Raw genomic sequence first — 13,810 nt, forward strand, 5'->3', positions numbered from 1 at the left:
TGAAACATTTTATAATCATTTTTCTGAATTCTTTCTCAGGCATTTCCAAGGCCTGCCCTCCTTCCAGAATGGAGTCCAGGTCTACTTCTAGGTCATTTGTCTCAGACATTTTATCTTTTTTCTGGACATGAGCTGATATGGTCATCTGCTTTTGCTTCTTGGACATGTTTAACGTTTATCTGTGGCCTTAATACTTAATTTAGTATGTGTTTTGGTAATTTTTTTATGCTTTCTGATTGCTTCCAGGAAGATGTGATCAGGATCTGGACTTCCCTTTTCACTCTTCTTATTGTTTAATTCAGAATAACTTTCACAGGTGTTGTCTGTTTCCCTGGTATATGGCAGCTGGTATTGGTTCTTGCCTGGGTTTTGGTGTTTTATACAGTGTGATTGTAGCTTGGCTATATGGCAGTGGTTGCTGACTCTTCTTGTGTAATATAGGGAGACAAAGAGTCCTCCAAAGGTAGAAGGGGGGCTATATAACAGCAAAACAACACCAGCTGGGTAAAAAAAAAGAAAAAAACAGCACCAGAAAAAACAAGACTGAATATTGCAGTCTCTAATCACAGAAAAGGGAGGGGAGGGACAGAAAAAAAAGAAGGGGGAAAAAATCTATAGCTTAATATGTCTTTAATGTCCTACGTTCCTGACTCAAAGCTGCCTGAGAGATTTTGCCTTTAAACTCTCTTTCCGTCCCTTTAGGCCCCTCCTCTTTCCCGTGATAAAAAAACAGAACAAAAAGGGAACAGATCAGTGCCTCCGCTTTGGCTGAGTGTATGTGTGGGTTTGTGGCAGAAGAATCCACCAGCGGTGATGATGGTGGGGTGGCAACTCGGCTCAGGCTCTCCCTCTATTCCCCAGAATGGAGGTGGGCAAACAGTGAGCACGCCAATTACCAGATACCAAAGAAAAACAGAAAATCAGAACAAGGCAAAACTGACAAACTATATTTTCCACCTTTGTACCAAGGTTCCCGCTGCGTTTTTCCGTGCTGTCTCTGCAGCCCCTATTTCATCCCGCCGCTTGGTGTCGCCCAGGATGTCGGCTCAGGCCTCCGAGCCTGGCCCGGCAAATTCAAAAGTACGCAATTTTTTACTTCCGCTCCAAACTCCACAAGCTATAAGCCTTCAAACCTTTAAAATATTCCTATCTCTGTGGTTCCGAGTTTTGGAGCTCTGCCCTGGCTCTGCTTTGCCTGGTATTCTGTGCTATTGCTGACGACGACCTTCACTGCACCTCCACCCTAGCCGCCATCAAGCCCCGCCTCCCTAAAGTAATAATTCTTGAATGAAAAAAATGTACTAAAACCAAACCTGTTGCCACTGGCATAGTGGCACATAGGACAGAGTAGAACTGCCCATAATGTTTCCAAGCCCTGGTGTGATGCTGTAGGATCAGCACTGGACTTCAGACTACAAGGTCAGCAGTTCAAATCCACCAGATGCTTCTCAGAAATCCTGTATAGCGTCATTATGAATAGGAACTGACTCGATGGCACTTAACAACAACAGTCTTTACAGAAACAGACTGCTACAGCTTTCTCCTGCAGAGTGGCTAGTAGATTCAAACTGCTGACCTTTTGATTAGCAGCTGAGGGTTTAACCACTGAATCACCAGGGCTCCTTAGAAATAGACTACCAACCTAAAAATTGTAGAAATATGTAAACTGACTACCACGCTGGCAAAGAAAAGTTACCATTTCATTTTTCTTGCTGAAAATAAAAATGGAATCCCACTTCAATCTTCAAAACCAGGAGAGCTAAACAAGTTTTGCAATTACATTTTATAGTTACCTGGACTTTTAGCTTTGCGGCATCCATCTTTTTGCGAAATTCCTTCTGTAATTTTACCTTCAAAGCAACATCAGAAAGCTCCTTGTTTTCCAGTTCTTGTAGCTGTTTTTGTGTTTCAGTTAATTCCACTTTCGCCTGTTCTGCTTCATGCTCTAGTTTTGTTACTTTCAGAGAATACTGTTTGCTTACAGACTTAGCATCGTTACCTTCACCAGAAATAAAAATAATAATTTTTAATAATGTTTTCTAAAAAAATTAAAATAATAAAAGAGTAAAAATGTTCAACTCTTTAAAAAATCCAGTTGGGCCAGTTTACCACATAAGGCTGGCATTAAGTTAAAACCCAGCGGTCCATACCCACCATTGGCACGAACACAACTGGCCAGGTGGTCTTTTAGTAATTAGCTCCATTTATTCCCATCTAGTGCCATTCAGGGAGACCTGGTGTAACACTGTGGGTTAATGCACTGGACTGTAAAGTCGGTTTAAACCTCAAGGTCAGCGGTTCAAGCTTACAAACTGCCTCCCCACACACAACGCTATACAGGGTCACTATGGGTCAAAACTGACTTGATGGCACATAACAACAAGTGCCATTCAGTCTTCTCATTGATTCACCTCAGTGTCTTAGTGTAACATTTCTGACCTTTTGAACTGGCAGTTTAGCTTTGCAGGCAGCAAACTCCATTAAGGATATTTGGAATTACTCTTCGGCCTCTTGGCTTATACACACTTTCGTTTGCTGCTATCCATATATCTCCTTTGATTCTTTAGGATTATGAAAAATTTTAAACATGGGATTTAAAGCAAGGGATGACCCCTTTTTGTCCATCCATCATGTAGGGGAATCAGATAATGAACCCCTGCCACTCAAATTCAACAGTAGCCAAGATTTTGCTTCAGCTAAACCTGTTTTTCTTTTCTTTACATTGCTTAATTACTATAAAGCAAATTCCAGAAGTCATATCATTTCACCTGCATATACTTTAATCTATGTGAAATATGGACATAGCCAAAAAGTCATACCTAACAATAATTAAGGCGCTTTGATAGCGTAGTGGTTATGAATCGGGCTGCTAATCTACGGTTAACAGTTCAAAACTACCAGCTGTTCCACGGGAGAAAGATGAGGCTTTCTATTCCCGTAAAGATTTACAGCCTTGGAAACCCTATAGAGGGTTGCTATGAGTTGGAACCGACTCCATGGTACATAACAACAACAACAGTTATGTATGGGGTGGCACTGTAGGATCAGTACTGGACTACGAATCACAGGTCAGCAGTTCAAATCCACCAGCGGCTCCTTGGAAACCCTATATAGGGTTGCTATGAGTTGACACCGACTCAACAGCACTTAACAACAGCAGCAACAATGTTAATCTCTCTCAGTCCATATTGAGACTTCCCCAATTGTCTCGAAAATATCTTTGCAACTGGTTAATTTTGATCAGGATCCACACAAGGTCACCAATACCTCTGATTATGTTGTCCCTAAGAATCTTTTAACCTAGGGATAGCCAACTTAAGATGAATTCCTTTTTAAATGCTTTTCTTACAAATATTTTTAAACATATGGAAAAATAGAATATAAATATTTTTATATATCTTTTTGCAGGAAAAAGATGAGGCTTTCTTCAACCGTGCAGATTTGAAGCCTCGGAAACCCTATACAGGGTTGCTATAAATCAAAACCGACTCCAAGGCACTTAACAACAACAACATATCTCTTTTCATTCTAAGCACAACTACTGACCCTAAAAACTGGTTTGGAATTGCCCTTAAGAGTCAACTGTCCCTGAGCAAACTCATTCTACTGTTGAAGTTCAAGTTCACCTGGTTAGGACAATTCATAGGTGAAATCAGCGTATATATAACATGACTCATTTGATAAAGAACCTCCCACATATTGGCTCTAAATCACACCTTGTTATATCAGATTCCAAGCTACATTGGACAGTCCTAAGCTTCGAAAATGAAAGTAAATGTGGCAACATCAGAAGCAATTTTAAAAGCTCTTCTTCCTCATAAAGTCTCGCTTATAGGATACTATTACCTGTTTTTATCAGTTCTTTAATCAGATCTTCCTTCATCTTGATATTAATTGTAAGTTCTCTCATTTTTTGCTTAGCTTCAGTAAGTATGAGTTCGGACTTCCTTAATTTTTGCAAGTTTAATTCTCGACTTTCCTGGAGACATTCGATCTTTACATCTTTAAAAGATACAAAACAGAAATAAAACTATCTGCTCATATATTACTCGACAGAACCCCAACCCACTGCCGTCGAGTAGATTCTGGCTCATAGTGACCCTGTAGGACATGGTGGAACTGCCCATAGGGTTTCCAAGGCTACAATCTATAACAGAGCCTGACTGCCACATCTTTTTCCCACATCTGTTTTATCTTCAACAGGAGAGGTAAAAAAGAAAAGCAAATATAAAAGCAATCTAGAAAGAGCAGAGGAAGGTGCAGACCGAGGAAGAGAAGGAAGACAGGAAAAAATGCACAGTAATTGAGACTAGCTTTCAAGCCTACAGCAGAGTTTTCATTTCCTTAAAATTAAAGGTATGCTTTAGTCATACCCTGTAGGTTCTGATACGTAATTTTTCACTGTATTATTTTCATAGTTTTAATAGCCAATGGAGTGTTCTGGTTAATAGTGTGTACTCTGAAGACAGACTGTTGCTGTTGTTAGGAGCTATCGCATTGGTACCAACTCACAGCAACCCTGTGCAACAGAATGCAATGCTTCCCGGTCCTGAGCCCGAACCTCACAATCATTGCTGTTTGAGCCCATGGCTGCTGCCACTGTGCCAATCCATCTCACCAAGGGTCTTCCTCTTTTTCTACAACTCTCCTGATAATATGTCCAAAATATGAGAAATGAATTCTGGCCATCCTATCTTCTAAGGAGCATTCTGGCTGTACTTCTTCCAACACAGACTGATTTGTTCTTTTGGCAGTCCATGGTACTTTTAATATTCTCCACCAACACCATAATTCAAATGTACCAATTCCTCTATGGTCTTCCTTATTCACTGTCCAGCTTTCACATGAATATGAGATTACTGAAAATGCCATGGCTTGGGTCAAGTGCGACTTCGGCTTCAAAGTGACATCTTTGCTTTTGAACACTTTAAAGAGGTTTTGTGTAGCATATCTGCCTAATGCAATACTTTGTTTTATTTCTTGACGACTATTTCCATGAGTGTTGATGGTTGATCTGAACAAAATGAAATCTTTGACAACTTCAATCTCTTCTACATTTGTATGGATGTTGTTTATTGGTTCAGTGATGAGGGCTTTTGTTTTCTTTACACTGAGGTATAACCCATACAGAAGGCTGTGGTCTTTGATCTTCATCAGTAAGCATTTTAAGTCCTCTTCATTTTCAGCAAGCAAGGTTATATTATCTGCATATCACAGGTTGTTAATGAGTTTTCCTCCAATCCTGATGCCATGTTTTTCTTCATATAATGCAGTTTCTCAAACTATTTGCTCAACATACAAATTGAACAAGTATGGTGAATGAATACAACCCTGGCACACACCTTTCCTAATTTTGAACCATTCAGTGTTCTCTTGTTCTGTTTGAAGAACTGCCTCTTTGTCTATATACAGGTTCCTCAGGAGCACAATTAAGTGGTCTGGAATACTCATTCACTGCAATGCTGCCTAAAGTTTGTCATGATCCACACATTTGAAAGCCTTTGCATAGTCAATAAAGCACAGGTAAGCATTTTTCTCTTATTCTCGGCTTTCAGCCAATATTCACCTGACATCAGCAATAATATCCCTGATTCCATGTCCTCTTCTGGGACTGGCTTGAACCTTTGGAAGTTCTCTGTCAATGTATGGTTGCTGTCGTTTTTTAATTATTTTCACCAAAATTTTACTTGCGTGCAATTATCAATAACCTTGTCCGATGATTTCCACATTCTGTAGGGTCACCTATCTTTGGAATGAGCACAAATATGAATCCCTTCCAGTCAGTTGGCCAGGTAGTTGTATTTCAAACTTCTTGGCACAGAAGAGTGAGTGCCTCCAGTACTGCCTCACTTTGTTGAAAGATTTCCATTTGTATTCCATCAATTTCCGGAGCCTTGTTTTTTGCCAATGCCTTCAATGCACCTTGGACTTCTTCCTTAAGTATTATTGGCTCTTTATCATAACGTACCTCTTGAAATGGCTGAATAACAACCATTTCTTTTTGTACAGTGACTGTGTATTTCTTCCATCTTTTTTTTTTTTAAATATGGAACGCTTCACGAATTTGCGTGTCATCCTTGCACAGGGGCCATGCTAATCTTCTCTGTATCGTTCCAATTTTAGTTTATGTGCTGCCGAAGCGAGCACCCCTTCCATCGTCTTTTGATGCTTTCTGCATCATTCAACTTTTTGTCATAGAATCCTTCAGTGTTGCAATCGAGGCTTGAATTTTTCTTTAGTCCCTTCAGCTTCAGAAACATTGAGTATGTTCTTCTCTTTTGGTTTTCTTACTCTAGGTCTTTGCAAATTTTGTTATATTTGACTTTGTCTTCTCAAGCTGACCTCTGAAATATTCAGTTCAGCTTTGTACCTCCTCACTTCTTCTATTTGCTTAAGCATCTCTACACTGGAGAGCAAGTTTCAGTTTTTTCTGATGTCCATTTTGGTCTTTTCCTTCATTCTTTCTTCTTAATGACCTTTTACTTTCTTCTTGTATGATGTTCTTGATGTCATCCCACAAGTCTTCTGGTATTCAGTCTTTAGTGTCTAATGCATCAATCTGTTCTTCAGATGATCTCTAAATTCAGGTGGGATATATTTTATATTTTCATTTTCTTCAGCTTCAGCCTGAATTTGTATATGAACAATTGATGGTTTGTTCCACAATCTGCCCCTGGCCTTGTTTTGGCTGATGATATGAAACTTTTCCACTGTCTCTTTCCACAAATGTTATCAATTTGATTTCTGTGTATTCTGTCTAGTAAGGTCCATGTGTATAGTCATCTTTATGTTGTTTAAAAAAGGTATTTGCAATGAAATAATTGGGCTTGCAAAATTCTATCACGATATCACTAAGGCCAAATTTTCCAACTACTGATCCTTCCTCTTTGTTTCCAACCTTTGCATTCTCATTGCCAGTAATGATCAATATATCTTGATTGCATGTTTGATCAATATCAGACTGAAGAAATTGATAGAATTCTTCAATGTCATCATCACTAGCTTTAGTGGTTGATGTGTAAATTTTAATAATGGTGGTATTAACTGGTATTCCTTATAGGTGTATGGATATTATCCTATCCCAGACAAGTGTTGTACTTCCAGACATCTTGATATGTTTTTTTGATGATGAATGTGATGCCATTCATTTGTCATTCCCAGCATAGTAAACCATTTGATTGTCAGATTCAAAATGGTCAATACCAGTCCATTTCAGCTCACTGATGTCTAGGATATCAATGTTTATGTGTTCCATTTCATTTTTGACAATTTCCATTCTTCTTAGATTCATACTTCTCACATTCCATGTTCTGATTATTAATGGATGTTTACAGCTATTTCTCTTCATTCTGAGTTGTGCCCCATCAGCAAATGAAGTCCAGGGGGCTTTACTCCATTCGTGTGATCTCAGTCAACTCTAATATAAGGAGGCAGCTCTTCTCCAGCCATATATTGAGTGTCTTCCAACCTGAGGTGCTCATCTTCTGGCACTATATCTAACAATATTCTGGTACTCTTCATCATGTTTCAATATTCAGTATTCTGATGCTGACAGTGTTTCACTGCTATTCATAAGGTTTTCAGTGACTATATGTTTGGAAGTAGTCTGTCTCTCCTTCTTCAAGTTGCCATCAGGTCAGTTCCGAGTCCTGGAGCCCCCATGTATTTCCCAGCAGAACTGTGCTCCATAGGGCTTCCAAGGATTTAAACTTTGGCAACAAATCACCAGGTCTATCTTTCAAGGCACCTTTGGGTGGGTTTGAATCACCAATCTCTTTTGGTGATTATATTGGAGCACTTAATAGTTTGTGTCCTCATTACCTTTAGATATTCTGTAACTTTTTTGCTTAGAGGACTGGCTTTATTCTTATTACTTTCTACTTTTATTCTAATTGGAGAATGCAGCTGACACCATGCTCCTCAGTGTGTAGTACTACTTGTCACTGTCCTGCATAAGAATTTAAATCCTCTGGCACACATTGGTTTGGGGTTTTTTGTTTTTCATACTAAGACTTTCTCCATGAAGAAAGTCGTGCACTAATTTACATTGTGTTTGTATGTTTGCAAACCAGTAACAAACAGTTTAATTTATTGTAGTAATCTGTAATCTTTCTACATTTTGAAAGTATTTAATTTTACTTGTTATATAATATAGCCATTTTAAAAAAAATTATATTACACACATAAGCTCTTAAAAATATGTTCCCTTTGGACATTTAAATGAACACATATTTTTTTGTTTTGTATGTGTACATCAAATTTTTTGCTTTGTTGATTTGTGAAAAATAAGATGTAAAAGGGAAGCCACAGGAAGGAGAAAGGATAATTGCTGTGGCAGGAAGGGGATTGTAATCACTGAGATGGAGCAAAATCTATGATTGGTTGAGGGTAAAGCTGATGATCTTGTCATTAACCTTCACACAATTCACAATAATAATGTTGTTGTTTTTTTAAAAAGATGGTCTCTACCTTTTTAGTGTAATACTTATTTATGATGCTATTTATACTTGCTATATCTTTACTCTTTTTGTGTGTGTGTGGTTTGAAAACTCAAAGGCCGAGAGTGATGACTTAAAATTTCCTACTATTGTATAGTATTTGCTATATAAACATTAAACAAAATTTTAATTTAGATTAGATACATTTATGAGTGGTTGCCTTTAGAGAACTGGATTAGGAGAGGGCAGAAGGTTTTACTTTTCTGTACATTTTGTTCTTTTTTATCAGTATACTACAGTTTAGAGTATTCCTCTCTCTTTTTTTTAACATAAATATGTTTGATACTGCTATTTGATGGCATCACAGTGCTGCTGTAGGATAAGCACTTGACTTCAGTTCAAACCCACTAGCCGCCACTTCTCGGAAACCTAATACAGGGTTGCTAAGACTTACCAAGAACAAGAAGTCATTACAAGCCTCTAGTAAACTAATGCCAAATACAAGTGAGATTATAAAACGCACAGTAAAAAAGTACACAAATAAATGATAGGCAGGTGTGCCAGTGAATCAGTCAACACCTGAGTAATTTACATATGCAGCTTTTAAAGTAACCAACAATATAATGTATTTCAACTCAGGCTTGAATATGAAATCCCTATTCTGAGAGAGTTCACCTACAATGCAACCCAGAAATGACTGATCTTAAGTGGGAAAAAACTTCTACTGAGTAAAAAGAAAGATTGAAAGATTTAAAAGCAGAGGTTGAACAGACAGTGTAAAGTTCCTCTAGCTAAGAAAGACTTCCTACCAAGTTCTAATTCTTGAGAACTCCTAGATGTGTCTTAAATAGACTGAAGACAGAGAGAAGGGCTTTGTCTAAATCTAAATGATTCCAGCCTGGGTACCTTCATTTGCCAAAGTTGACTTGTGTGCTTGATCCTGAATATCATTCAATTCAACAAGAGAACAAACAGGGCTTGGCTTTTGAATCCATGGGTGACTTCTACATTGTCTTAAAAAAAAAGAAAAAAGATCAAAATCAAAGCAACTTCTTTGTTAATTTTTTCTAATATGCGCTCAAATTAGTTTTCCCAAAAGTGACAGTAGTATTTTTAAAGTACTATATAAAATAAATAATCTTACCAATATACCCTCACCCAATTTGCATTCAATGAAAAATGCAACATTTGTGCTCGAGTGGCTGCAGCATCAGAAATCCACAAAGATTCCCTCAGAAAATTAGAATCTAAGAACTAAAAAATGTCTGAAAGCAAAATTATGTTTTTATTATAAAACTGATGACGTGTACAAGCACTAGTTTCATAATACATTATTTGACAGTATATCTAGCTAAACTATTTACTTTTACATACAAAAGATAAATCATAATGGAAAACCTATATCTGACCTGTATAAGGGGGCTCCATTATCTTTCAATTCCATTTGTCTATAAATTTTCAAAGTCCTCTTGTAGACATTTATTGCATCATAGTAATAATACACACTAAATTTGTCTATGTTTAACATACCTGAGTCCAGATTTCTCCTGACCTTCTTCTGCTTCTTCATCGTCACTATTATCAGAAAATTGGCAGTGGAGAACTTCATCTTGTTCTTCTAAGTGACCCAACAGCATCTGACTTCGCGTTCGAAATCCAGCAACTATTCGATCCAGAGAGTACATAGGAGGACTTGTGTAGACCTTGCAAGTAATTCCCCCACCCAACAACAAAAAAAGTGATTTTTTAAAACTTCTATGTTTATCCTATGTTTTAAAAAAACGTTATTAGATAGGTACTCTAAAAATAGTTTGTCAATGAAAATATGGCCTAAAAACTTTTTAAATTCATATCAAAATATTGTTATTGTGCCTCCTGGGAACGATCTCTCTCAGAATCTCCACATCCAGCCCTCTTCTATAATGCACTTCTGTCTTCAACTACAGTTTCCTGGGAAATAATACTAAGAAATGAAACCAGAGAGAGACATGCGTGCAAACCTGACAGCACAGGCTCTGCCTGGCCACAGGAACAGTGCAAGGAGTGTAACATAGATCCAGGGTCAGGCCACCTTCCTTGTGGGGTGACTGTCGATGCCGAATTCTTTCCACTTCAGGAGCCCCGGCCCCTACCACCACCCAAAGCTCACCAGAGGAAAAAGTTCAGAGCTCCACTCCCTCTCCAATGGTATTTCCTTAGGATAAAATATTAGGTAGCCTTTGAAAATTGTATGTTATAGAATACTTAATGACTGTCAAATATTCATGATATGCTATTAATTGAGAAATTGTAGGAATTAAAGTTTATGTCTAAAGATATTGTCAAATGTTGTTGAGTCAGTTCTGACTCATAGTGACTCTGTACTGTAAAGGATTTCCAAAGAGCAACTGGTGGGTTTGAACAGCTGCTTATCCTACAGTGCTACACTAGTACTTCATAATAAATAATACACTTTTAAAATAACTAAGATCAATGAAAAATGCTGACTGGACTTTTCAGTCTTTGTCTCCAATATGCATAAAAAAGCACGTTAACAAATAACATCAGTCTCTTTTTGTAATCAGTTTGGGAAATGATTAAGAAGCCAATGTTTCCTTCCCTTTCATCTTATTTCAAGGAAATATTTATCTCACTAGATTATTTTCATTTCAAGGAAATATTAGAATAGCTAGATTTCTGAAAGGGAGACAGAAATCTAGAATAAAATAAATGGTATTTCATATGCCAATTCTAGCTTACTTTAACTAGTTTTGGAGACCTTCCCTTTTCCCTTAGAACAACAGAATAGCAGATAGAACTTGACTAAGTCTTGCCACGCTGTTTCTTCCATGCAAGCCTGACTTTCCATGTGGATTCCTGGACACAAAGGAGGAACATAAGAACTCTAAAAACTCTGACCTTTCTATCTTCCTCCTTTCCCCCTTCTTTTGGTGTATGGAAGGTTACTTTTGGGATAGGAGGGAAATTTTTTAAACTAAACTTAAATCTTGCTAATTTGAAACAGTAACTGTGGAAATCTTCATTCCAGTCACAACTACTTCAGGTCTAATCAAAAAAGCAGATATTAGATTAGAAGCTTGATAACAGGACTCCAATACAACTCTTTGTTGTTGCTAAGTGCCGTCAAGTTGGTTCCAACTCAGCGACCTTCTTACAGAGGCATGGAGCTCTAGCTCCCAAAAAAGTGTGTGTGTGTGTGTGTGTGTGTGTGTGTGTGTGTAAGAAACTAAGACCAAAAAAAGTGAATAAACACGTGCTACTTTATAACCAGGAGTCCTGGTGTGGTGCTGTGGGTTAATGATCTGGACTGTAAAATAGGTTTGAGCTACAAGGTTGGCGGTTCAAACTCACCAGCCTCTTCTCGGAAACCCTATACAGAGTTGTTATGGGTCGGAAGTGACTCAATGCCACTTAACAACAACTTTATAACTAAGCTCTGGTAGCATAGTGGTTATGAGTCAGGCTGCTAATCAGTCAACAGTTCGAAACTAACAGCGGTTCTATGGGAGAAAGATGAGACTTTCTGCTTCTATAAAGATTTAGAGAGTCAGAAACCCTAGAGAGGGTCTCTATGAGTCAGAACTGACTCTACAGTACATAACCACCACCACCACCACTTTATAACCAGAAAACACAAATGCTATTTTTAACAAATGAAAAAGGGGCAGAAACAAGATATGTTCACATAACTACTCCTTCTTATTGGGTGCTGCCAAGTGGATTTTGACTATAACAAGTGTTGTTGTTAAGTGCCATTGAGTTGGTTCCCACTCATAGCAACTCTGTATAGGGTTTCTGAGGAGCAGCTGGTGAATTTGAACCTCCAACTTTGCAGTTCAAACTGACCTTGCAGTCCAGTGCACTAAGACTCGATATGTTGTTGTTAAGTGCCATTGAGTCGGTTCCGACCCATAGCGAAAGCCTCATCTTTCTCCCACGGAGCGGCTGGTAGTTTCGAACTGCTGACCTTAAGGTTCACAGCCCGATTCGTAACCACTACGCTACCAGACCTCCTTAAGACTCGATATACTTATAGATAATTAGTAAGGTAAATTAACAAATAACAAATTTGAACCCTGGAAAGAATTTCTCTTTCTTCCCGAATGCTCTATGAAAATTGCTATATAGCAATGGCAATGGCTTCCCAAATACAATTTAAATGAATACCAACAATGGTTTAAATTTTTCAATCCACCCATGCAAAACTGACAAAACATCTAGCCAGTTAAGGATAGTATCGGCCTCATTCACTTGGGGGCATCTGACACTCCCTGGACTTGTGCCGGGAGGCATAGCGGACCAGGCACTGCACTGGGCACTTTGAGAGTCATTCATGTGCATCATCCATCCATCCTCTTGTTACCACCCCCATTCTTACTCATAAGGAACCTGGAGCTCACACAGTCCTAGTCAAATTGCAAAGTGGCACACTAGAGCTGCAATCACACCCAAGCCTGCCTGACTGCAAAGTCTGTGATGTGGCTCATAAATCACTTCCTCTCATAGTTCTTACCTCTGTAACTGTAACCACCAGGCAGTTCTCACTAAAACAAATCATGTCCCTTTATACAAGGAGAAACTGTAAGCCAAAATTCACTCATCTAGCCTACCACAGTAGATATTCTATGTGTGCTTATATTTATCACCCACAAATTATTTACAATTAAACAAAAAACTAAACTAAACTCCATACTAATTATGTCAACAAAGGAGTTCTGGTAGCATAGTGGTTACAAATTGGGCTGTTAACCTCAAGGTCGGCAGTTCGAAACTACCAGCCATTCCGCGCAAGAAAGATGAGGCTTTCTGTCCCCATAAAGATTTACAGCTTCGGAAACTCTGTGCAGGATCACTCGGAACTGACTCCACGATACTTAACAACAACAATTACGTCAACAAGGCAAGACCGAATAATGCATAGAGGTCATTTTAAATATACTAAAGCACAGATCAGGAACAAGGTGACTCTGGAGGAAAAGCACCAGACTGTGAGCCACAAGGTCAGTGGTTCAAGCCCACCAGCAGTTCTGCGGGAGAAAGATGAGGCTTTCTGCTACGACAGTTTACAGCCTTGGAAGTCCTATACAGGGTCATTACGAGTTGAAACCAACTTGATGGCACTTAACAACAACAATAAAGCACAGAACACAAGTCAAAATAAATACCCTCCAACTTCCTCTCAACCTGGTATGACTAAAAGGAAAAAATAATTATAAAGATAACAAACTTAGTCATGGCTGATAACATGATGGCAAAGGATCATTTTTTTCACCTTAATGAGAAAATTCTAACTACTCCCTCCAAATATACCCGTTGTTGTGAAGCGCCATCGAGTCAGTTCTTACTCCTACAACCCTATAAGGGGTTTCCAA

At 38.4% G+C, this 13,810-nt stretch overlaps 1 protein-coding gene across 3 annotated transcripts in view; it reads right to left on the reverse strand.

Annotated features, from left to right (window-relative positions):
- KIF27 (kinesin family member 27) overlaps nucleotides 1–13,810 on the reverse strand; it is a 115,795-nt gene that overhangs the window by 73,964 nt on the left and 28,021 nt on the right. For all 3 annotated transcript variants that reach the window (XM_006834957.1, XM_006834958.1, XM_006834956.1), the window contains exons 6-9: nucleotides 9,969–10,141; nucleotides 9,345–9,451; nucleotides 3,847–4,002; nucleotides 1,794–1,999 (exon numbers count right to left, since the gene is read on the reverse strand). In XM_006834957.1, the coding sequence (XP_006835020.1) occupies nucleotides 1,794–1,999; nucleotides 3,847–4,002; nucleotides 9,345–9,451; nucleotides 9,969–10,141 (642 nt within the window). The remainder of the gene's footprint in view (nucleotides 1–1,793; nucleotides 2,000–3,846; nucleotides 4,003–9,344; nucleotides 9,452–9,968; nucleotides 10,142–13,810) is intronic.

The sequence above is a fragment of the Chrysochloris asiatica genome, unplaced genomic scaffold (assembly GCF_000296735.1).
Source record: "Chrysochloris asiatica unplaced genomic scaffold, ChrAsi1.0 scaffold00014, whole genome shotgun sequence".
In the NCBI taxonomy this organism is placed as follows: Eukaryota; Metazoa; Chordata; class Mammalia; order Afrosoricida; family Chrysochloridae; genus Chrysochloris; species Chrysochloris asiatica.